General features: G+C 47.7%; 1 protein-coding gene and 1 long non-coding RNA gene across 2 annotated transcripts; one reads left to right on the forward strand and one right to left on the reverse strand.

Moving 5' to 3' along the window:
- The first annotated feature begins 467 nt into the window (after nt 1-467).
- On the forward strand, nt 468-12,341 carry LOC141991201 (uncharacterized). The gene is made up of 3 exons (XR_012640345.1): nt 468-554; nt 1,229-1,373; nt 10,976-12,341. It is a non-coding gene; the product is annotated as an uncharacterized LOC141991201 (long non-coding RNA).
- Nucleotides 11,077-24,045, reverse strand: INA (internexin neuronal intermediate filament protein alpha). Its single transcript, XM_074959428.1, has 3 exons — nt 23,697-24,045; nt 16,586-16,710; nt 11,077-12,971 (listed from the first exon to the last, which is right to left on the reverse strand). The coding sequence occupies exons 1-3, from the start codon at nt 23,733-23,735 to the stop codon at nt 12,695-12,697; spliced, it is 441 nt and encodes a 146-aa protein (XP_074815529.1). The 5' UTR covers nt 23,736-24,045; the 3' UTR covers nt 11,077-12,694.
- Nucleotides 24,046-25,573: the final 1,528 nt, after the last annotated feature.

Raw genomic sequence — 25,573 nt, forward strand, 5'->3', positions numbered from 1 at the left:
CCCTAGTATGAGCACTTAAGGCCCAGTCCTGAAACCCCTACTCATGCATGCAATTTCATGGCCTCCAGTGGGTCTGTTGCAGGACAGAGCTCTTCATAATGGTGGCACGTTAGCACAAACCTTGCTCATACTAAGCACTTGATCTGGGCACCCATCCCTGAAAAGTTTGGATGCTGCCTCTGAGACTGTCTGTTCAGGTCACTAGCATAGTGAAGAACCTTTCATCTTAATGTCTTCACAGCTGGGTCTGGACAAAGAGCTGGACGGGACCAGTCAGAGAGTGCTTGTTGGTTTAAATTTTAGTTGCTGGAGGATGTTTTGCACTAAATGGGACTACCGATTCCCTTCTGTAGACTGCCAGGGCCCTTCCAGGTTCTGGGAATGGAGACCTTTGTATTGTTGGCAAAGGAATAAGGGGGTTTCTTTTTTGAACTTTCACTCACTGACCACCTTCTCTTTCAGCTGAACTGAGCAAGCCAGTGTGGGAAGGGATTCCAGGGTCCGCACTGGGGCCACAGCCAGAACCCAGCTATCCTTCTGCTGTCTGTGCGCACGTACGGTGATGGCTTTATACATTTCTCTCTCTTTTTAGTGCCCAGCACATTCTGTACGTTCCTTACTCTGAAGTTTAAGAAACAAAGTTTTCATCCATTGTAGCTAAAACTTGAAACGAAGTCTCCTGCAGAACCCCTAATTTTCTGTGTCTGTTCTGAACAATAAATGCTCCTTGTTGGGGATGAAATCAGAACCTCGCTGCCACCTCCCAGCTGATTTTAATTCTCATACATTCTCAGCCAGCTTCATCCCATCTCCCATGGCGTTACGCTAGGGATGAGTATGACCCTAGACGTTTAGGGCCTCAGGGGTACCTGTTTTCTAAGGCTATCAAGCCAGGAAAACATGCAGGGAAACAGGTTCTTAAGGCCTCTCTGCTGAGACGACCAGTTAAGAGCCCAGCCTAGCTCCCAGGAAAGTAAATGAGAAGAATCACTTTATGCTGGCTCCATCTGTTTACGTCTGTCGTCTAGGAACTGGGCTGAGATCACCAGCTAACATTGCTGTTGAGAGGCCTTCCGATGTTGGCAGTGTTTGGTCGCTGCTGACCTGGGCTGGATTAGAGAAGGGCAAGTTCTGTGCATGACAGTGGGGACCGGGGATGTTTCTGTTTTAACTTTTTTTTTATTTTCTTTTTCTTTTTCCCTTTGTGCTTTGGCACCTGTGGTGACAGCAGAAGCAGCAGCGCTGGAAACCGGAATCCTGTGTCCTGGAGCAGAGCCAGCAGCAGCTGCTGGCAGTAATGGGAGCTTTCCCACACTTGACACCTTCACTGCCCTCATCCTCCTATGGGGAAGGAAAATGTAACCGCCGACCATGTGAGTGAACCCAGGACTGGAAACAGCATCTCTGCTTGGCATTCGCAGGCTGAGTTTCTCAGTCTTGTACGTACAAACAAGCATTACTGTAAGTTCTCTTGGGCAGGTCTCTTTGTCCAGTGTTTGTACAGCACCTAGCGCAGTACCTAGTCCTGGTCTCTGGCTGAGGCTCCCAGGCACTAATGCAATGTAAAGAATGACTACATAACCCCCTTCCTTAAACTACTCCACGGGCTCCTGCTTCATTTCAGGATCCTGTCTGAAATGCCCCCTCCTTGTTCTTCCATCCCTCCGTAGATTTGTTCCTGTCTCCGTCTCTTTCTCTCTCCCCATCCTTGTTCCCTCTGCTTATCCAGGCAGCCCTTTCCTTTCTGCCACTGACATCATCTCACCCTGTTGGCACAGGAGCCTTTGCTTTGCAGCTCATGGGAGAGCCTTCAGCCATCTCTCCAACTTGCCAATGGACCATCTCCTTTCAAATCTCATCTAAAATTCCCTTTGTAGTAAATGGTAGAGTTGACTGGGTTATCCTAAGTATCATGGGATGGAGCTAGGTTCCACGCTTCCCTTACTTCCTGTTTAGTCAGTCTCCCTGCTAACTCCTGTGATGCAGTTGACTAAAGCAGCCGGTTCCCAGTCTGCAGTCCTGTGAGGAGGCTTCATTTTGTTGCACTGAGAGGTCCTTTTACAAAACCCTTGCTCCCTTTCCTCGGCCTCTGAGTGTGTCTCTCCTCCTTGCTATGTGTCAGCTTCACAAACCGGCCATGTGCTACAGAGTACGTAGCACTATTTAAAAATGTGAATTTATATGTGCAACGTGCGCTTGGCTTGAAACCCACCCAGTGCAGAGAGCATGCACAAGACTCCATCTACCACCTAGTCCCCACATCAAGCTATTAAGTGGGGCTTAATTGGTGCATAGAGTGTCATGCAGGCCCTTGGCACTTGGGTGAATTTAAGTTATGTCGACATACTGCCACCGCAGTAATGAAATCGCTTTTGCATGTCCACACCGCACTTCTTGTGTCAGCGATGCACATCCTCACCAGGAGCGCTTGCATCGATTTAGCTGTCAGCGTGGGGCCCTGTGGAATAGCTTCTGAAAGGCAGCACCAATCGATGGAAGCAACGCGGTGTCTACACTGACACTGCAGGGACCTGACGGCATCCACCTAAGTGCTACGCCTCTTGCGGAGATGGAGTTAGTAAGTCGGTTAGTTAGTGGGCGAGTTACATCGGTGGGAGCGACATTTTAGTGTAGACACTTGCAGAGTTAAGTCGACGTAAGCTGTGCACACGGAGGATCATAGCACTACCCTGTCTTACAGGGGTGGGGAGGATGAAGACATTAGTGATTATGATGCACTCAGATACTACGATAATGGGAGGCCATATGAGTACCTAGGATGGAAAGGTACTTGGCTTGGTCCTGCAATGGAGTAAATTACGCTTCCGAGTTCCAACATTGCGATTTATGACGCAGTTGTAAGGAACCAAATGTGTCATAAATCCAAGAACTGCCGGTACTTTTATTCTCCCCTTTTCTAGCAAGTGTATAGAACTATCAGGGTAACAGATCATCAGGCTCAATAGACACTCCAAAGTAGTCACCATTTGTGAAACAATAATAAAATACAATTACTCAAAGCCAGACACAAAGGGAGCAAAAGGAAAACATTGTTGCGGAGCTAATCTGAGATATTTTGAACTGTAAAATCTTCCCAGTCACTGCTTTTCACCCATCCCTTGAATTTAAATTGCGGGACCCTGTACTTCAATCCCAAACAGAAACCTGTCTCTGGCTTCCTGCTTAGTTGGTTCTTTGAATTCTAGTAAATGAAGCCTGGATTTTTACCTAAACGATGAAAATCTAGAGGAATTACCTCCATTTTAATAGAACAAAGGAGAAAGGAGGGGGAAAGGGAGCGTTTTGTTTGGGAAACCAAATTTAATTTAGAATTAGTTCTTAGCACAGGCTTCTCTGGAGATTTCTAATATTTCCTGATTTCTGCCTGGGCTGGCACTATTGCAATATTTTGGCTCTATCCCTTACTGCTCTGCTCCAGAGCACAGAGATGGGGCAAAAAGAAAAGGAGTACTTGTGGCACCTTAGAGACTAACCAATTTATTTGAGCATAAGCTTTTGTGAGCTACAGCTCACTTCATCGGATGCATACTGTGGAAAGTGTAGAAGATCTTTTTATACACACAAAGCATGAAAAAATGGGTGTTTACCACTATAAAAGGTTTTCTCTCCCCCCAGCCCACTCTCCTGCTGGTAATAGCTTATCTAAAGTGATCACTCTCCTTATAATGTGTATGATAATCAAGTTGGGCCATTTCCAGCACAAATCCAAATCCAAATCCAAATCTACACTTTCCACAGTATGCATCCGATGAAGTGAGCTGTAGCTCACGAAAGCTCATGCTCAAATAAATTGGTTAGTCTCTAAGGTGCCACAAGTACTCCTTTTCTTTTTGCGAATACAGACTAACACGGCTGTTACTCTGAAACCAGAGATGGGGCAGCAGCCAGCCAAGGCTAGCAGTTTACTTACCAGCCTCATTCCCCCGCCCTCAGGAGACGTTTCTTCTGGATTTGACAACAACTGTTTCTAGGAACTGAGCTAAAGGTTAATGCGTGAACAGCCCTGGCAGTGATTTATGTTCTCAGCTGGTGTTACAATACATGTGGGCTCTTACAAAACTGTGTGACTGTACACCTCTCTGATGTAGGCCCCTGGTTCTGACTCAGCAATACATGCAACCAGAAGGATGTCCAACCATGCCGACTGGCCTAGTAGATACTGCGCACAGCCAACAATAGCCTAAGAGCCAAATTCCAACCTCAGTTATGCTAGTGTAAACCCAGAGGGACCTCAATGGTGACACTCTGGATTTCCACCCAGAAGTTAGATTTCACTCCTCCAAATGGCTGCTGCATCTCTTCCAGGGAAGGAAGGAAGGACTGGTGTGTGCTGCTGGCTCCCTTGTTGTGTAATAATGGCTCAGCATGAACCACACCAGTGAGAGATCAGCCCAGTCCAGTAAGTGGGCGTGTTCACAGCACTGCCAGTTTCTCTGCAGCTGCTGTGTCTGCTGTGGTGGCTGCATCCCTCCATGGCTTCTCCAGCAAGGGAGAAGTGAGTGGAAGCCCCAGGGCTGGACAGAGGCAGCAGCTGGAAGGCACCTGGCCTTCAAGCTGAATTAGGGCAATGCCTATGTTTTTTAAACAATTTCCTGTAGGGCGGCAGATATTTACCAGTGGAGACAGTCCTAACGTCAGTGGGCACTTTTACATCCTAACTGCTTAGGCATGAGTCGCCGTACGTGGATTTCGGCAAGGCTGGAATGAGTTCAAACATTAAGGGTCACTTTTTGTCCCCCTGACCCATGTTAATTGCCCCGGCAGAACCTGTTACACAGGTGACTCTGTGTAGCTTCCGCTCACCATTTTGATCTGGTTGGATAAGATCAGAGTGAATAGCCTGGAAAACCCCAGGGTGTGTAAAGAAGCCACGGTGAGACATCTCGCCCCCCAGGAAATCTGGCTGATGCATCACAAGCTGTCACCAGCATTGTCCGGCTTCACGTTCCTTAGATTTAGAACTGATCTGAAGCAGCACTGGATGCTGTTCATCTAACACCACCACGGAAGTGTTCATTGCTTTACACTCCCCATTTGGAAATGTCAGCGGCTGAAGCTAACGATTATAGATCGACAGACCTACTCATCATTCAGTTTGCATCACATTCGTGGCGGCGCCAGCTGCCCCAGCCTCTCTTTGCACACTCATCTTCTGCAGCATGGCTGCTTTTGTTTCCTGGCCACTCTCCTTCAGAAGGCTACTCGGCCAGGGGTGTAGGCGGGAGCTGGGTAATAAGTCCTCCTCTGTGGTCCCATGTTTTGATTAGGTTCATTGCCAAGACTGCAGTAGGAAAGGAGTGAGTCACGCTGCAGATGTTTAAAGATTTATACCTCTGCAGCAACTCATCCCTCTGGAAGAAAAGGTAGTTACAGCAGCATCAGCAGCAAGGTTAGAAACAGAAGCAGCAAAAAGCTGCCCATTTCCTGAGACACGTCTGCGTGTTTGCCTCACCCCGAGGCCACCAGCTCGCACTGCACGTCTGGGTGGTTATTTCTTTGCAAGTCGCTTTCCCTTTGGAAGGTGATACTGGCTGGTGCACAGCATACATCTGGGCTGCCCCATTTCATGGCTGTGGGACTCCACTTGCTTCATTTACACAACGATCAGCCAGTTAGTGGTGGCAGGGTTCCACTGATTTCACAGCACCCAGGGGACGGAAGAGGCTCATCAATTCCTAGATTCCAAGGCCAGAAGGGACCACTGTGATCATCTTGTCTGAGCTCCTGTTTAGCACAGGCCAGAGAACTTCCCCAAAATAATGCCCAGAGCATCTCTCCTAGAAAAACATCCCCTCTTGATTTAAAAATTGCCAGCAATGGAGAATCCACCACGACCCTGGGTAAACTGTTTCAATGGTTAATTACCCTTGCCGTTAAAAATGGGCACCTTATTTCCAGTCTGAATTTCCAGCCATTGGATTATGTTAGGCCTTTCTCGGCTAGATTCAAGAGCCCATTATTATTAAATATTTGTTCCCTGTGTGGTAATGGTGGCAGCAACACTGGAAGCAAGAACCACGTGGTTCCAGTGGAGACCTGGGTGGCCACCAGCCGTGCTGAGAAGAGCAGGACTCCATAAGGTGTTGCGCTATTCTGCACGCATGGAGGCCTTTTTACTTTTTTAATTAAGAAAATACAAAGGCTGAGTTTTGCTACTGGCGATGCAGCAGGCTTTGTTTTCACTCTCCAAACACAGACACCCAACTTCCTGTACAGGATTCTGGGTAGTGTAGTCCAGAGGCATTTCCTGTACCGAGAATATACATATAGCTAGAGCAAATCAAAACCTATAGGCGTAAGTCGAATCGGTGTCAATGTAGAAGCATCGTAAGTGCCGTTGGTCGTAACTGGAACGTCGTAAAGTCGAGGACTGCCTGTACACAGAGAAAAGGAAAAGAGAGAGAAAGGAAGAATGGAAGGCAGAGAAAAAAGCGAAAGATGAGGAGAGGGATAATCTGGAAGAAAAAGTAGTCAGAAAAGAAGCAGGATCAGGAAAACAGAGGCAGGAAGGGAGAATTTGGAGGAGGTGGGAGAAAGAAGGGTGGGATTGGAGAAGGGGGACCCAGGGCGGGAGGAATAAAGACAGGAGCTGGAAGCAAGATCTGGTAAATGTGAGTTAAGGATACAACAAAGTCATTGCTAGGGCAAGCTCTTGCATGAGGCTCTGTGATAGTTATTCCTTTGGCCAGGGCATCTCATTCTGCTTGTCATGCTGCCAGTGGGGCTGTGTCAGACATCAACCGCTGCTCAGCTGACGGGAATCGCCAGCCCAGTAACCTGTACTCAAAGCACAGGGCAGCTGCTGCAACAGCAGACTGGTCCCTGGTTAAAAGGGAACTTGCTTCTCTCACTGCTGTAAAATAACAGCACCGCGAAGCAAGGGAACGCCGGGCCCAGGGATTGCTTTGGGCACCCATGGAGCATCTGTAGAGCTTCACTGTCTCCTTCCCTTGTTTTCTCCTTCTGGCTTTGTTTGGGCATTCACTGAGATTTAAACATGGTTCTTTGCTTCTGCTCATTCTGTCCATTCAGTTCCCATGCTCTGTGGATCTGCTCTGACTTTCCTTTCTCCAGTTTGCTAAAGGTTTGTCTACCCGATGTTTCTGAAATACTCACCACCTGTATGTTCTGGACTCTGGTTTTCCCTGGGCTTACAGCCTCAGCCGTCTCCTAGGCTCTTCTACCTCACAACCAGAGGGGAACTCTCTGGTCCCACTCCCTAGCTAAACTCCCTCCACTGCAATGATAAAATACACACCCAGTATTAGACAAGCAGGGCTGCTCTGCGTGACCCCCGCAGTGATCTGTGGCTCTGTCTTGCGGTGGCTAATGGACTCCAAATGGCCCATGCGATTCAGCTGACCAAAGCACTCTGCTGAAATAGCAAGGCTGAGACAGTGAGCCAAGTTGTTGCTGGCACCGATTCACTGCAGAAAAGCCTGCAGTGGCATCGTCACAGCCTGTCTCCGGGACTAGGAATTGCTAGGGGTGGTGGAGCAGAAAATCCTGACGTGACATGACGAGGGAAGAAAGGGCAGAAGATAAAGGAACACTGTAGAAAAAACGGGAGGGAGAGAGAAATCCCTCTGTTTCCCCTTATATCACGCTCATCTGTGAGCAGCCATTCTGAATGTGCAAACGGGGGGACGTGGGCTCCTCCCAGACTATCAGTGTCATGTGTGTCATAGGAGGATATCCTAGGCTAGGAGATCTCCTAACCTGTTTCCTTGGAGAGGTCATTTCCCCTAGATTTACAATAAGGTTTCCAGTTTGCTCTATCACCTTGATCTCACGGGGCATGCATGAGCTCCAGACAGGTAATACATGTGCAAACAAATATACTGTATGATTCTTTAAAGGTTTGCTAGCACTGTGTTAATTGACAAGGATAGGTCCTACTAACTCAGTTTATTTGCAAAGACTATCCCATTCCTTTGTTGGGGAGCGCCACTAATTCGTTAAGATCCTTGCAGTTTATTTATTGCGTTCACTGCGGTTTGAAGGTGTCTTTTTTTTGAGTTTGCTTGTGAGGGATGTTCTGCTACGGATCTGCTCTGATTTTCCTCTCCCCAGTTTGCAACAGGTTTTCTATTAAATTGCTTCTGAAATTTGCCTTCTTTTACAATGCACAGTCTGACTTTATGGTATTGGCAAAAGGCACCAGTTATGGCACTGGAATTGCGTAGATATAATGTAGAGAAAATCAGGGGTTATTCTTTGATGAGGCTACATGAATCAGACCGTCCCAGGGTGGCTGGTCCCTTTAAGATGGAGCAGGGCCAGGGCATCGGCGACTGGCCAGCTGACGCCAATTAGGTTTAAGAGAGACACCTGGGGCTAGAGGGGGAGGGAGAACTGATGAATCAGGGTATGTCTACACTGCAATAAACACCCTGGACTGTCCTGTGTCTGCCACCTCAGGCTCATGGGGTCGAGCTACAGGGCTAAAAATTGTGGTGGTAGACATTTGGAGTTCTGCAAAGGGGGTGGGTCTACACGGCAATTTTATAGCCCTGCAGCCCCAAGCCTGAGTCAAATGACACAGGCCAGCCTTGAGTGGTTTTTTGCAGTGTAGACGTAAGAGAGAGCGGCTAGGCTGCTGTTTTATGTCGGAGAAGGCAGGCTGAAAAAATATGCCTTGCACTTGGAGCAGAAGATAGTGAGATTTGCACAGGTCCCTAGTTCCTGGGGGAGTTCATTCCACAGTCTGGGACTGGCCCTTGAGAAAGTTCTTTCTCCTGCACAGACGAGCTTTATCCTCATTGTAGAGAGTTCCACTGTACCATAGGAGCAGAGCTGCTGACCATAATCTTCATCCTGGAGCTGTAGGCCAAGATTTTTAATGGTATTTTGGTGTTGCAGCACCTGCTTTAGGATCCCAAATCTTATTTTCAAAAGTGATTTAGGCACATAGAAGCCTAAATCCCATTAGCTGTAAATGGGATTTTGCTCCAAAGTGCTAAAATCACTTTTGGAAATGAGAGTTAGGCTCCTAAATCAGGTGCACCACCCACCTAAGTACCTTTAAAAAATCTGGGCCTACAGCTCCCTAAGATAGTTGTGGTCATTGTTTGTTTTATCAGCACTGTCAGTGGCATTAGCCCAGCTGTGGTTCGTCAGTGAATTTCTACTGTACAGCCAACGGGGAAAGTCTGACCTCACTTTCACGCCCAGCTCTCTGCACTTTTTTTTAAAAATCAGTATAGTTATTATTTTCATTATATAGAATTATTAATTATATATAATGAATTAATATATACAGAATTATTATTATATAATTATTATATTATCGAATCTGGAGAGCATCCTAGCCAGAGTATCATGCTCTCTTTAAACTGAGGCTAAGTTTAGATAGTAGTCTGAATGAAAACCCTAGCTACAGCCCAGCTGTTCAGAACTTTGGCATGTGGTTTGAAATCAGAACCGGAGCTAATTGTTTTGTTTGCAAATTATGCCTTTTTTTTTCTTTTTTTTTTTTAAAGTGGGCATAGGTAAGACCCCATAGCCAGAGACTCCCGAACTTTGTGGTGTACGAAATTCATATCTGGACTTTGCAGCTTGGGCTCGTCCCCCATCAGGCCTGACCAGTGTAGGAACGGCCTCTTTATAAATTAAATCAAAAGCAGGGATTGCAATGTAGGCAGTGTCTACTGGTCGAACCCTTTTGGCATCATTAGAAGGAAAAGGGTTTTACAAAACCAAATAGGGACATGTTTGTGCAATTTTTAAGGCTAAATGAAACCAGATGTTGTGAAGGCCAAGACTATAACAGGGTTCAAAAAAGAACTAGATAAATTCATGGAGGACAGGTCCATCAATGGCTATTAGCCAAGATGGGCAGGGATGGTGTCCCTAGCCTCTGTTTGCCAGAGGCTGGGAGTGGGCGGCCAGGGTTGGATCATTTGGTGATTACCTGTTCAGTTCATTCCCTCGGGGACACCTGGCATTGGCCACTGTTGGAAGGCAGGATACTGGGCTAGATGGACCTTTGATCTAACCCAGTATGGCCATTCTTATGTTCAGACTTTTACTTTACTTTTCCATCCAGCGTCATCAACTCAGACCCAAAAGCTACAGGGGAGGGCATGACAACCCGATAGTGAAACTGATCAGCCTGGTTTTGCTAATACCAGCTGGATGAAATGCATCCCTGGAATTAGAGCAGGGATGAATTTATCACCTTATGTCAACAAGGGAAAACCCAACTCATTAAACATTCTTGTTCCTTAGACTGAAACATTGCAGCCCATAATAATCCATAAACTGAAACCAGCAACAGTATACCCACATTCTGCTTTCAGTTACACCAGAGTAAAACCCAGATTAACTCCTTTGACTTCAGTGGAATCCCTGGAATTGCTCTGATGGGACCCACAGCAGAATTGGGTCAGTGATATTTAAATGAACAATTAATGTGGTCCAGGTTGTTAATGACCAAAAAGTCATTACCAGCTGTTGAGTGGCCTGTATGACATAAATTGCTGGTCTTGGTCCAGCTTCTAGCACGTGTCTGTACCACAAAAATCACCATCACAATGGACAGTCTCGAAGAAAGCCCAAGTCTTGAATGGTCCATGTACACTGAGCTCTTCTGTTGCTCTGTAGATGGCCCCTCTAAGCCAGGGTGGAGGTATGCTGGATGGGAAACAGTGTAAGGTATGTTTGTTTGCTTATACTAAAGCCGCTGTATGGATAAAAACACCAGGCTTCAGCGTTCCAGGCTATCGTTGGCACCTTTCACCAGGGCTAAACTAGCTATAAAAACAGCAATAGCCAAATTATTAGATAATAGTGCCAGATCCTTAGCTGGTGCAAATTGTTACAGCTCCATGGACTCAATTGAGCTATGACAACTCATGCCAGCTGAGGACCCTGCCCTCTCATTTCCATTCTAGTGCATCCCAAATAACAGATTTATGCATTATACTAAATCATGCTCTCCTACGTTTTGAAGACAGGGCTGCACTGGTGTGACAGAAGAAACTGACCCAGGAACAGAGAAGATGGTGAGTTCTCAAATCAAGACAGCCTGAAAGAGGATACAAGAGTGTGGTGGGATTCATGTCACAATTTTTTTTATTAACTTGTGCCTTACAGTAGAAGAGGAAAAGTGTGAGCAAACAATGTTCTATTTCCAGAAGCTTATCCTGGCAACACTGACACCAAGGTCTTGTGTGATCATAACCTCATCATGGCACAGTGCTTTGGCAAACACACAACAAACACACAGTCTTCAGCTCTTGCAAAAGCGATCGCTGGCGATTTTAAGGCATTGGAAAAACCTACAATAGTAAATCCTATATTGAACTTGGCACACATTGGAACAGGTAGACTGGAGACACACACACTAACAAAGTTTGGCAGATTGAAATGGAAGGTGAAATGCTACCCTGCCAGAATCCCTTCCTTTGGAAAAATATTGGGTATGAATCCGTCCTTCCAGTGACTAGAATCTCTCTTTTATGGTCACCTGTGACTCCATGACGGTTTGTCTGAAAAAGTGTGGTGGAAGCTGGAATTATTTTAATCATATTACCTCACAGCACCAGTTGTTGTCTATTTATCAAGCAGAAGTGGAGTGTTTGTGCGGCTGTGTTGCTTCTGAGTCTGAATACTGAGGACAAAAAGTATGCATCTTCCAACATGTCATCAGAAATGCACTGGAAGAGCCATTGAGATCCACTTGTGATTTTATTGTGCAGTCGTGTGTACACATTTTAAATACACAAAGGAAACTCTCCTAACTTACATGTGCTATTGATAAACCTCTTCTCATGAGAGTATGGACAGACTAATGCCACCAAAATAGAGAAACAGTCAATTGGCAGAAATGTATGCACCTTAGAGTTTAATGCTCGTGCAGAAGTCAGGCTGTCTCATAGCTCAGTATGTTCTGTGCTTCTAGAGTTAAAGTGACAGGCTACGGGTCAAGAATTTGGGGTTGTTGGGGGTTTGGTTTTTGTTTGTTTTGTATTCTGCTGATTTTTAAAATAGATCAAGGCCCATAATTAAGAAACTATACATATATAAAAACAATTTTTTAACCCTGTGACTAGTTGGCACCGTCAATTCGAATCAATGTCTTTTTCTTAACCAGTTGGCTACCAGATGGAATGAGGTGATATGGACACAAGAAGTCACTATGCAATCACAGAAATGACCAACATGCATCAAGCTAACTGCAGAGCAGGGTGCTACAGAGACTGTCTATCCAAACCTGAAACTGCTTTAAAGGGGAAGAATAGACCAAATTCAGCCTTCTCCTAGTATAGTTTGTAACTGGAAATAGCCTTAACATGTGTAAAACATACATCAGGAGCAGCCACAAATGTGGGTAGATTGTGTCGTCTTTGGAGTGAGGAGTTCCTTATTGTGTGATTTGGTTTAGCTAATCGTGATGACCCCAGAAGATGTAGTTACCCAGTTTGCCATCCTCTCCAATTTCAGCCTAAGCTTTGAGATCCCTCTGTCATTTAATTGCTCCTGGCTATGGTGTGGGATGTACTGTTTCTAATGATGCTGAAGCGCTGGGACATTTATACTGGGTGACAAGTGCATTAATTCAGGTGTAGACAATTGAAAGGTCTAGTGTATATTGTTCCCCCTTTAATGCTAATTCTATTCATTTCAAAGGTTACATTTTTTGGTTTGTAATGTTTCCTTCCTTCAGGTTTTATTGCTCAGTTTTCTTAGTAGACATTACAGTCTCCTCAATCATTTCAGCAAAGGTCTCCCCCATCTGACTAGATAATACTTTAGAAGACACTTTAGAAGCCTCCTCTTTCTCTTCTTTCTTAAAAAACTGAGTAGGATATATTTTTGAGACAGTGGCCACAGGTAAATTGAAGACTCTGGGCTGGAAAGAATAACCGGGGTTAGAATGCGGATTCAGAGCCGAAATGCTGATGCTTCCAGAGGTAAAACGTGTCTCTTCACCTTCCAGCAGCTTCCTGCAAACACACCACAGAAGGAGAGGTTAGTTGGAGAAGGTTACCACCTCTGTGGCTCAGGTTAAAGATGGACAAACCAGTTTGGATATAAACTGAGATGGGCTCCAGCTGCAAAGTTTGGACCCAGTTTTGGAACATTCCATATACTTGGATGTACTTGGATCTCTCTTATTTTTATTGGCTCATTATAAAGATGGAGGAGGGGGGGTGGCGTGGATATTTGCAAAATGTGATCTATGGCAGGTTCAGTTTTTAAACACTGGCAAAGTCTGAGAGTATCTGACCCAGAATTCTGATTCAGGCAATATCTGGATGAAAATAAGAAGCACTCCACATCTACACCTGAAACTCAACCCAAACCTTTTTGAGGTTTAAAACAGCTCAGTTAATTTTTTTTCCCCTTTGTTATTTTTTCTGTGTCTTTGTGGGCTCTAACCAGGACCAGAACAAGGCAGGAAAGAGTAGAAAGCAGGTTCTCATGTGACCGATATATAAAATGTGCCTCCATCTGTGATTTCTGGGCACAGTTCCGTTATGTTTGAACATAATATAAAAAAAAAATAATAATAATCAAATGAACACCCTAGTCCACAAATGACATTTACCCACCACTCTCACCAGCTCAAGATAGGCCAGAGGAGGCATGCTAGAAGGACAACAAGCAGCTTTGCAGGGGAAGCAAGTTTCCAGAGCCAAAGGCTCCCTGCTGAGAAACACTCCCTTCCAGCACCTCTATGTTCAAATGTGGGGGGGGATTGTTCAAGTGTTCTGACTGATCTTGACTTGCAGGGTCATTTATAGGGAGTCTCTGTGAGAGTCAGGACTCACAGTGGAGGGCTTTAGCCATTAGAAGCAACACGTTGAATCCCACCCAGTTTCTCTGTCTCAAGAGGTCTCTTTCTGATGTCCGTAGGAAAAACATACACATAGAATCATAGACTATAAGGTCAGAAGGGACTATTATGATAGTCTAGTCTGACCTCCTGCACAACGCAGGCCACAGAATCTCACCCACCCCCTCCTGTAACAAACCCCTAGCCTATGTCTGAGCTACTGAAGTCCTCAAATCATGGTTTAAAGACTTCAAAGTGCAGAGAATCCTCCAGCAAGTGACCTGTGCCCCACGCTGCAGAGGAAGGCAAAAAAAACGCAGGGCCTCTGCCAATCTGCCCTGGAGAAAAATTCCTTCCCGACCCCAAATATGGTGATCAGCTGAACCCTGAGCATGTGGGCAAGACTCACCAGCCAGACACCCAGGAAAGAATTCTCTGTAGTAACTCAGATCCCACCCCATCTAACATCCCATCACAGGCCATTGGGCATATCTACCGCTAGTAGTCAAAGATCAATTAATTGCCAAAATTAGGCTATCCAATCATATCATCCCTTCCGTAAACTTATCAAGCTTAGTCTTGAAGCCAGATATGTCTTTTGCCCCCACTTCTCCCCTTGGAAGGCTGTTCCAGAACTTCACTCCTCTGATGGTTAAAACCTTCATCTAATTTCAAGTCTAAACTTCCTGATGGCCAGTTTATAGTGATTTGTTCTTGTGTCCACATTGGTACTGAGTTTAAATAATTCTTCTCCCTCCGTGGTATTTATCCCTCTGATATATGTATAGAGAGCAATCATATCTCCTCTCAGCCATCTTTTGGTTAAGCACCTGCATTTCACGAGTGTTCAAACCTCTTGAACCTTCCCAGGTTTGCCCAGTTTTAAATCAGACACAACAGAACCTCTCTCAGGCCCAGCTGCATGATCAACAGGGCAATCGTTCCAGCAGCATGGCAGTCTAGAGTCAACTGCATAGGGGCAGTTGAGACTGCTTCTCCTCTCCGCCCCCCCCCCCACACACACACACCAATTTATAGGGGAATAGGGAGAACTTTGTGGAGGGGGAAAGAATTAGAATTTCAATATCACCTGTGCTTAGTATGGGGGGCTGGCATGGAGTTGCTGCACTTGAATGCAGGTACTGCCCTCGCTCACACAGGAGTGTGGATCTGGCCATGACGCCAGACATGTACATCACAAAGCCACTCAACAATCTGGTACGAAGGCTACGCTCTACTCAAGAGAGGCCCAAGATCTGGGATAGCAAGGAGTGTTGAAGGCCAAGATTAACAGCCATTGGCACAGTTGTGGAGGGTGAGGGACTAGGCCAGGTCAGGACTGAGATACGTCAAGAGAGCTGTGTTTGGTACCAGTACTGGACCTGGGAAGCACTGACATGGCTGAATCGAGAGGCCAAGTGTGGATAATAAAGGTTTCTGCAGGTCAGGATTGGAATGCTGTGACACGCAGTAATGGACCAGCATCAGCAGTGGTGTGTGGTGTAGTCTGTTTAAGGTAGGTTCTTATACCAGGCCCATCACCATGGCAGCTGAGCACCTTTTCAAGTAGGCTACCAAATGGTTGTCAACCAGGCACAGCTTTCGGTCACTCCTGACCTGGGGTGGACGCGAAGGCAGGATGTAGCTGCAGTTTCAGAAGAACTTGGAAATACCATTTGTCGAGGGAGAGGAGCCAAAAAATGACCTTGCTTGCCCAGGGAAGCAAACCCCCATAGTGGATAGGGCTGGAACATGCAAGGGATACAGCACCAGCGGGGCTGAGACTGGGACCCAGGGGTGGGACTTGAACATCCCCTTTGTCACTGTGCTAATGATCAAGACTACTCCAGGGCTAGAAGGTTAATGCAAGGGGTTCAAACCTTGACTTCAAAGACTCTCTCAGTATCACAGCAGGGGAAGAGGGGAGAGATTCTGGGGGAAGGGGAGCCCTCCTAACAGACTGAAGATCACGGAGATGAGAAAGCTCATCCCAAGAGGAGAAAAATGGGGACTCAGCCTCCCAGGAGACGTTACAAGGGGTGTGTGTGGGGGGGTGGGGGCTATTCCTATGCCATAGAATATCAGGGTTGGAAGGGACCTCAGGAGGTCGTCTAGTCCAACCCCCATCATCTAGTCCAACCATCTATGTCACATGCAGGAGTTTGGTCAATCAATCTCTGGGCTCATCTCCAAGCCTGGGACAAGACTAAACACCACAGACAGACTAATTTGAGGGGCTAAGGGGTGAAGCGCATTGGCAGAGCTGAGGGGAGGGGGTATATGCATGGAGTAACTGGTGTTTGGAAAGGATAGTGGGTGGGGGTTGCAGATGTCAAATGGGGTCACCCTCCATATCAGAAGGAGGGACCCCAGACTGCAGGGACACAGAGCGAGCTGCTGGGAACAGCAGGCTCTGGTGTTACTGTTGTTCAGATCTGGAATCTTTTTCAGTCAAAATCATGTAGATGTGAAACACAGGCTTGCGTTGCTTTAATGTGAACAACAACACCGGCTGTGGGGGTGGGGGACTAGAAGAGCAGGAGGGGACTTTGGGCCTGGATTGAGGGGCATTGGCAGACCTTTGGCGGGGAGCCCAGACTGGCCTATCAGGGAGTAACGCAGGTCAGGACTGAGGTACGTTGGCATCGGCTGGCTGTACCCAGTGTGCGATGAGTACCCCTATATCCACTGCATGTGCCCTCCATTTACCCTCAACAATGAAAACAAAACCAAGTGCTTTTTTAGATTTATGGTTTTGTGCCAGGTAAGGTGAGGTGTTACCTGTATGCAGCAATCTCTATATCCAGAGCCATTTTAACATTGAGCAAGTCTTGATACTCCCTCAGATGACGAGCCATTTCGCTCTTGGTGTTCCTTAAGTCATTCTCCAGCTGACTGATGCTGTCCTGCAATCAAGCAAGCCCAGGGAGATAAGGAGCCGTGTTTCAAAAGCAAAGTCCTTAGCTGAACGCTTTATGTTCATTTCATTATAGAGAAAGGGGAAAATACAATTGCCAACTCATCCATCCCAGCAGATTCCTGGACAAGAGCGCAGCAAGGGGAAATTCCAATTAAGATAACTGCGGCAGGAAAACAAGGCCACAGCTGCTGTTTGACCTGCCTCTTTCATTTTTTCCAATTGCTTTATTTAATTTCTTGGATGTTTGTTAATGGGACAATTAGACAAATGTGTCCAATTAGACACAGAGGAGCCCAGAGTTGAGAGAAATAACTCACTGAGGACCCACTTCCGAAAGCTGCTGAGCACCATCTGCCAGTGGCGGGAGATGGGTGCTCAGCACCTCCTCAGATTTGGCCCTTAGAGATTGATTAAGCAAAGCAGGGGGTTGTGGAATCGGGTTGGTCTTAATTGTTCCGATGCAAGGCAAGGATTATGTACAGCGGGAGCCCAGCCCCTAAAGGAAAGCTTAGGATTGTGCGAGAGATGCCCTCCCTCTCTTGTGGCTAAGGGTTTAGCTGGGCTTTTAGGCATGACCATGAGGAGACCCCACTTTTTTTGCACATAGAAATGTTAACCACTCAATCACAGCTACAAATTTGTTCCACGCTGTAGCATGAACCAGTGTCCTACAGCAGCAGCAAAATGGTGGCATGGTAGATTCCCCGAACTAGCTAGGAGCGTTCCATAGGCAGGACTCCCAATGCCCTGAGAGGGAGGAACCCACATTGATCACCAGCTGAGGTTAGCGGATGAGCAACATCTCCAGGTTCCAAAGGAGTTTAGTGCAGCTCTCTCCTGGAAGAACGGTGGCTGGGACAGGAGGTCATCAATGGGAAGCATCGAAAGGCTTCTCAGAGCTTAGTTGAAGACACAGCAGTTCCCCAAGGAGTGGCAAGAGAAGATGGTGGTAATGGAAGAGACAGCTCCTACACAGACATACTCCGCCTCTCCTTAATACCATCTACACCTTCCGGGCCCAGGTGACCTCATCTTTATTTTTTTCCGTGCTTCACAAATTAATGCTGAAAGTGTAGACGTAAAGTGGAAAGTGCATGCTGGGTAATAAGCTGTCAAGTCACAAAGCCTATTTGTCTTTTAAAATATTGTAAATATTTGTAAAGTAACTTAAAGGGATGGTGCCTGAAGCTGCAAATTTCCAATTTTCTTGAACAATCCCAGTTCATATTAAAACAAAATACTACAGACCTGGTGCATGCACAACTATACTGAAGACACAGGGCCAAATTCAGACCGCATAAGCTGCTGCCACTCTACTGAGTTCCTAAAAGACTCATGTTGAATTCAATGGACTTGCACTCACTCATGCTATCTCTGATTTTGACCCACCCACTCTAAAATGCATAATTCCCACACACAAAGCAAGATCCTCAGACAGTGCAGGTCAATATAATTTCATTTACATCAATGGAGCTATGCTGCTTTACCCCAGCTGAGGACCTGGCTCCATGCTATAAGAACGGCCATACTAGGTCAGACCAAGGATCCATCTAACCCAGTATCCTGTCTTCCAACAGTGGCCAGTGCCAGGTGCCCCAGAGGGAATGAACAGAACAGGTTATCATCAAGTGATCCCTCCCCTGTCGCTCACTCCCAGCTTCTGGCAAACAGAGGCTAGGGACACCATTCCTGTCCATCCTGGCTAATAGCCATTGATGGACCTATCCTCCATGAATTTATCTAGTTCTTTTTGGAATCCTGTTATGGTCTTGGCCTTCACGACATCCTCAGGCAAGGAGTTCCACAGGTTGACTGTGCATTGTGTGAAGAAATACTTCCTTTTATTTGTTTTAAACCTGCTGCCTTTTAATTTCATTTGGTAACCACTAGTTCTTGTGTTATAAGTAGTAGCAAACAACACTTCCTTATCTACTTTCTCTACACCAGTCATGATTTTATAGACCTCAATCATATCTCCCCTTAACCGTCTCTTTTCCAAGCTGAAAAGTCCCAGTCTTACTAATCTCTCCTCATACGGAAGCCCTTCCATACCCCTAATCATTTTTGTTGCCCTTTTCTGAACCTTTTCCAATTCCAATATATCTTTCTTGAAATGGGGCGACTACATCTGCACACAGTATTCAAGGCGTGGGCATACCATGGATTTATATAGAGGCAACATGATATATTCTGTCCTATTATCCCTTTCTTAATTATTCCCAGCATTCGGTTCACTTTTTTGACTGCGGCTGCACTTTGAGTGGATGTTTTCAGAGAACTATCCACAAGGACTCCAAGATCTCTTTCTTGAGTGGTAACAGCTAATTTAGACCTCATCATTGTACATATATAGTTGGGATTATGCTTTCCGATGTGCATTACTTTGCATTTATCAACATTCAATTAATTCACTTTTCACAAGGGTTGGGTGTGTCAGGCATATGTCAGGGTCTAGGACAGGGGTGGGCAAACTTTTTTTGCCACATTGGGGTTGCAAAACAGTATGGAAGGCCTGGTAGGGAAGGCTGTGCCTCCCCAAACACCCCTGCCCCCCTCAGAACCCCCAACCCATCCAACCCCCCCTACTCCTTGTCCCCTGACCGCCCCCTCCTGGGACCCCACCCCCATCCAACCCCCCCTGCTCCCTGACTGCCCTGCCCCCGACAGGCCCCCAGGACTCCCACGCTTATCCAACACCCCCCCCGTTCCGCTTCCCCTGACCGCCCCCCCCAGAATCTCCACCCCATCCAACTGCCCCCTGCTCCCTGTCTCCTGACTGGCCCCCAGGACCCCTGCCCATTATCCAACCCCCCGGCCCCCTTACCATGCTGCTCAGAGCAGCATGTCTGGCAGCCACGCTGCCTGGCCGGAGCCAGACACGCTGCCATGCTGCCCTGCAGGAGCGCACAGCCCCACTGCCCAGGGTGCTGCCCGCGCGGCAGCGTGGCTACGGGGGAGAGGGGGGCAGTAGGGGAGGGGCCAGGGGCGAGCCTCCCCAGCCGGGAACTCATAGGAACCCATAGGCACCATCTGATTCAGGCTTTTAGTTTTTTGGATGTATATGTAGTTAGAATGCACATGAAAGTTGTATAACTTAGACCTGTGTGGGAAGCCGGCTGTTCTGCATTGGCCAGCGAAGAAAATTCTCTCCCTCTCTGTTTCTTCCCAAGTCAGCCCTTAATGACTAGGTGTAGTTCTGTGCCTACAGTGGACGAGACTTGTTGGTATTTCATTCCGCCACTCCCTCCTCCCTGTCCTACTTTTGGTCTTGTGTAACCTACTAAATACAGAATGCAAAGATGGCCGCCAGCAGCAAAATGCATGGAGCTAAACAAGTCGCTGGCATGCCAAATCCTGGTTTCGGCTGCACCCATGTCAACCTCGGGTAAATCCACTGACTTCAGTAGAGTTACTTTAGAGATGCAATGTCTTTTACACTGCCTCCATCAATCTAGTCCCTGAGTTCTCATACATCCCCCTCTGCCTCGAATTTGGAAGCAATGCCTTGCTTTGCACCTGTGACCCCCTTTAACAAACATCATTGATGGATTCTGATTAAGTCACAAGGACAGTGACCCTGGGGCAGAAACTCAAGGATGCAGAACGGGAGTTACAAATGAAGAAAGAATGGGGAGATCATCAGGGCACACACTGAGATGCAGAGGGCATTCTGGGAGCAAATTAGTGCCCTGTGTAATATAAACTCCCATTATAATAGCCCTGATTTATAACATCTTTTGGTTCAGTGTTTGTACAGCACCTACCACAGCAGGGACTTGGTCTGTGAGAGGGGCTCCCAGATGGAGTCACAACACAAGTAATTATAAATAATATCCTCGTTGGTACAGCAATGCTGGGCTATTGACCCCCTAAATTAACAATGGTTTTGTTGGATAATAACGCCACTCTCAGGTAAAACACTGCTCTTTTCCTTTCCTCTAATTCTCTGTCACCTCATTTGAGCACCCCTCGGTACAAAACCACTCCTATGTACAACTTGGCTATATTCCTCTTCCCTATTGCTCTGGGACAGGGTTGGGTAAGATGTATAATAAATATCAGGCATATTGACTGACGAGTATTTCAGATACAGAGCTCTGCCTCTCTGCCCTACCTACACGCCCCTCTTTAGCACCCATGTTTGCCTGCTAACATACATTGTTTCTGAACCCATGTATAAATTCCAGCCTCTTCGTCATTCCCTTCTCTGTGATCCTGTGTTAGCAGGGAGCAGCTTGTGTCAAGCCTGGGTTGCAACAGTCACCATTCAGACACTAGCAGGGGGGCATCAATCGTGTGGAAATCCTGGATGGTGCTGCAAGGAAATGTATGTCCTGGCCTATTTGCCCCAGATTTGGATTTAACACTGCACACGTGAGATGAGGCTGCTTTTCATACCACTTGCTCTGACAATGTAAAAAGGTTTTCTTGCATTACCTAAGGGCCTGGGCTACAGGGCGCATCTGTGATGCCCACTAAAAATCAATGTGAGGGCTGGGTGCTCAGCACCTCTTGGGGTCAAACAGCAATTAATGAATATATCATCCACTTAAGTGGATCAGTTACATTTTGCTTAAATGGGCCCCTTATTCAGGTCTCTCTTTAATTTTAGTCCCCATGGACTGTAAGAAGAGGAAATGCTTAAAAACTAAATTTCACCCAAACAGACGAAGATGGAGCACTGCATGCTGGGATTTGTAGTCCTCATGGATCACACCTATATGTTGAATATGAGGGCACCAATGGACCTTATTGTAGAACTGTGGGCTACATTTGGCCCAAGACCCATGCCAGCTAGTATGGGGAAGGTATTTCAGAGCAAAAAGCAGTAAAGTCTGGAGACTTATGTGGAAGGCTGCAACAAGAAATATTGCTATAGAACGTGTGAAGCTGACAACATTATGAGCATCTATCAGTAGGTCTTCTCTTATGGAAAAGTCCTATAAAATTGAATAGAAAGTGGGACTCTTTCTATATCTTTTTAAGCAGTCCTATAGAATTTCATAGAGGGAATGTATCCCTGCTATAGAAATCGATAGGATGGTTTAAAATACCCCAAACTATGGAAAGAATCTAATTTTCTATTAAAATATATAAATTTCTATAGGACACTACTGATTTAATCTCTATCCTATAAAGGATGCAAGAGATGCCACTAATTACCACCCCCACTAAACTAAAATACAAGAATCATACATTTAAAAGTTGATTTTCCATAATTAGATCAATTTCAACTGTCCCAGAGTTTAATCTGGTTGTAGCATTTCTTCCTACATATTGGTTGTTCTTGCAATTTCTGTTCACATGGCATCAAGGCTACAATATTTAAGAGGGTTACTAATATGGAATCCCTTTGAGTCCACCTGTATGCACTATCACAGGACATCAAAATATTTCCATATTATTAATGGAAAAAGAATAACACCAACTAGTTACTTAGATTGCAAGCAGTTTAGAGCAGGTATCATGAGTTTATACAGCTCTTAGCACAGTATGGCCTTGAAAATGCTTGGGGGCCGCACTGCAATATAAATATGAAATAGTATCCGTTAAATATCATGCACAGTAATTCATTCAGAAAGAAGCTGTACAATTTAGCTAAGGCTGACCAGTTAGGTTAACAAGATGTTGCAACCTTAATTTCTTTTATCATCACCAGGGCTTCCCTGTAGTAAAACCGGGAAAAATTCTAGTACTGTATTTGGTTGAGAGTCAGAGGAATTTAAATGAGCATCTTTCCCAAACCATACAAAAGAGATTGAGGGTCTAATCCAAAGCGCATTGAAATCAGAGGGAGTCTTTCCATTGACTTCAGTGGTCTTTGGGGCAGGCCTTAAGGAATGATTCTCCTAATAGAGCTGGGAAGAGTTCTAACCGCTGCAATTTACACCTTACAAGTGCCCTTGAAAACAGGGCAAGGCAGCTGGGACGCAGGTCATAGATACTAAGGTCAGAAGGGACCATTATGATCATCTAGTCCGACCTCCTGCACAACTCAGGCCACAGAATTTCACCCACCCACTCCTGCAAAAAACAAACTGTTATGGACCAAACACAGTTCCGATGGTTTCTAGAAATTACCCATCAAGAAAAAGAAAAGGCAATTCGAGAATTCAGCTTCCATTAAAATTAACAAAACTGTCTTTAAAGGCTCGTTTGGGAAGAAATTCTCTTAATTCATTAAACATGAATTAAAAGGCTTTTTATAAGGATCCGCTGAAGTCTGATGAAGGTCAATGCCAAATGCAGGACCTTGGATAGAGACAAAGTTTTTCCAGCCCTGTCTACCCATTGCTCCAACACCCACCCACGTGAAACCTGCAGCCCGTGCAGCGCAGACACACGCCGATCTTGAGGCTGGGAACGCAGAAGACCTGAAGACTGATCCCTTTGCACAGACATCCTGGGGCGACAGGGAAATCACGGCTATGGCTGTGGGCACCTGTTTATGCATTTGCACCACTAGCTTTCTCTGCACGTCTGCGCCCCACTCTCAGTCCAACACAGCGTGTGACCTCCGGGCTCCACTAAAGCCAGTGGTCAAACTCCCAAACAACCCCACGCAGTTCTTCATCTTCTGGGACCCCATGAAATCCTTTAACCCCCGCTCTCCCAGGTGTGTGGGGGGGGGCGGGGGGTCCTTCCCTGATTTCCAGCGGCTCATGCACGGGTTGGTTTGACATAATGCTCCGCTGTCGCTGCCTTCCCAGTCAACTAGAAAACTCCCCAGACTTCCCCAGCCCCTGCTGATATCCCCGAGACCCGGACTTCTCGGACCGTTCCAGCGGAGTCAGTCCATTGCGCAGGACTTGCAAGGGAGAGGTATGGCCAGTTGGGGCTGGCTAGTGGTGGCCAGGGGTACCTACCCGTGCGCAGGGGAGAGATACTCAACGCCACCCCGGGAACAAGGGCGCTGCACGGGGCGGAGTTGCCCGGCGCTGCACGGGGCGGAGGTGCCCGGCGCTCCCTCACCTGCAACCCGCCCACCTCGGCGCCGTGCCTCTCCTCCATCTCCTGGATCTGCCGCTCCAGGGACTCGTTGGCGCCGCGCAGACTCTCCCCCTCCAGCGTGCGGGCCTGCAGCTGGCGGCGGCACTCCTGGATCTCCCCGCGGCTGGCCCGGGCGGCCTGGCTGCTGCGCGCCGCCTGCTCGTTGAGGGTGGCGAACTTGGCGCGGTTCCGCTCCTCGGCCGCCTGCAGGTTCCTGGCCGCCAGCGACTCGTACTGGGCGCGGATCTCCCGCAGCGCCGCGCTCACGTCCGGCTGGGCCAGGTCCGGCTCCGCCAGCTCGGCCCGCTCCTCCCCGTGCGCCCGGCGCAGGAGGGCGAGCTCCTCCCGCAGCGCCTCCACCTTCTGCTCCAGCCCCAGCCGGGCCCGCGCCGCCCCGTCCGCCTCCCGCTGCTGCGCCCGGGCGCGCTGCTCCGCCTCGGCCCGGCCCCGCGTCTCCTTGTCGCAGCGCGCCCTCAGGCGCTGCACCTCCCCGGCCAGCCGCTCCTGCTCCCCGCCGCCGCGGCCCAGCCCGTGCTCGCGGGCCCGGGCGGGCGCCGGGCCCAGGTCCACCCACGCCTCGGCCCGGCGGGAGGCGCCCGGCGGGGGGCCATGGCTGCGGGGCAGCGAGGGGCCCCGGCCGCTGGCCGGGAGCGAGGCGGGCAGCCGAGGGGGCTCCCAGAAGAGCTTGCGGTAGGAGGAGGCCCGGTAGCGGGGATCCGAGCTCATGCTGCGGGCTCGGGGGGAGGCGGGGCGCGCCCCGGCCTTATATCGCGGGGTGGGTCGCCGTGCGCCGCAGCGGGGCGGGGAGGCTGCAGTCTCCCGGGCGCGGGGGAGGCCGGAGGCGGCCGCCGCGCCGCGGAGACCGAGACGGAGCTGTCCGTTTTGCCGCAGGGTTGATGTCCGCTCCCCGCCCGGGGAGACAGCCCGAGCTGGGGCCGTCTGCGAGGGGCGCAACCCGCTTCGCTCGCAGCGGGGGAGAGCTGGGCTGACAGACGGACAGATCCGCCTGCACGAAGCACAAACTGCCGGGGGGTTCCCAGGGAGACCATGACCCCTTCCCTCCACCCTCCGGCTGCAGCCGTCACATGGGCTGGTTTTCTGCCTTCCCCCGCAGCTTTGCATTCCCCTTGTCCCGCTGCTGCGACTTCGGCGGTGGATTTCAAGATCACCCGAGAAAAAATGCAACTGTAGCAGCGAGTAGGAAATGCGGAGTTTGGGGGAGAAGGGAAGGTTAGGTGGGTGTGCGAATAGATAATGAATTGAGCAGATAGAACAGGTGAGTAGCTAGCCTAGACAGTTAAATTGGTTTGGATTTTATCAGACGCTGAACTCTGTTAACCGTGTACTCCTGCATTAGCAAGTTATAAACAGGTATAAAAGAAGCACATTAAAAATCACCCCTTTGCCATCATCCATTTGTGCTGATCAACAGCTGGAAAATTTCCAGAATCGTTGCATAGAGTTGCACGCACATGCCTGGGATGAATTTAGCCCTGGTGTAACCCCACTGAAGTCAATGGAGTTAAACCCCGTGATGAATTTGGCTCCATGTTGCTTATAGGAGTTAAAGGGTGGAAATAATCCATTCAATGTAAAACCTGTAGCTGCTACCAATGAGCAAATCTGTGTTTTCTACAGAGTATTCTTGCAAGGATTCTTCTGTAACAAACTGGATTGACGGAGGCAGGAGTGGCAGACAAGTGTTCTGACCGGTGGATCTCCCAGAAAGGAATTCTTTCTTCCATTATATATAGTGCCAAACTGATATGTAGTTACTTAGTAGATAGCAACAACAACAAATAGCTGTACGTATATCTGGATGATAGATGTACAAATATCGATATGTATGTGACATGTCT

Source organism: Natator depressus, chromosome 7 (assembly GCF_965152275.1).
Source record: "Natator depressus isolate rNatDep1 chromosome 7, rNatDep2.hap1, whole genome shotgun sequence".
NCBI lineage: Eukaryota > Metazoa > Chordata > Testudines > Cheloniidae > Natator > Natator depressus.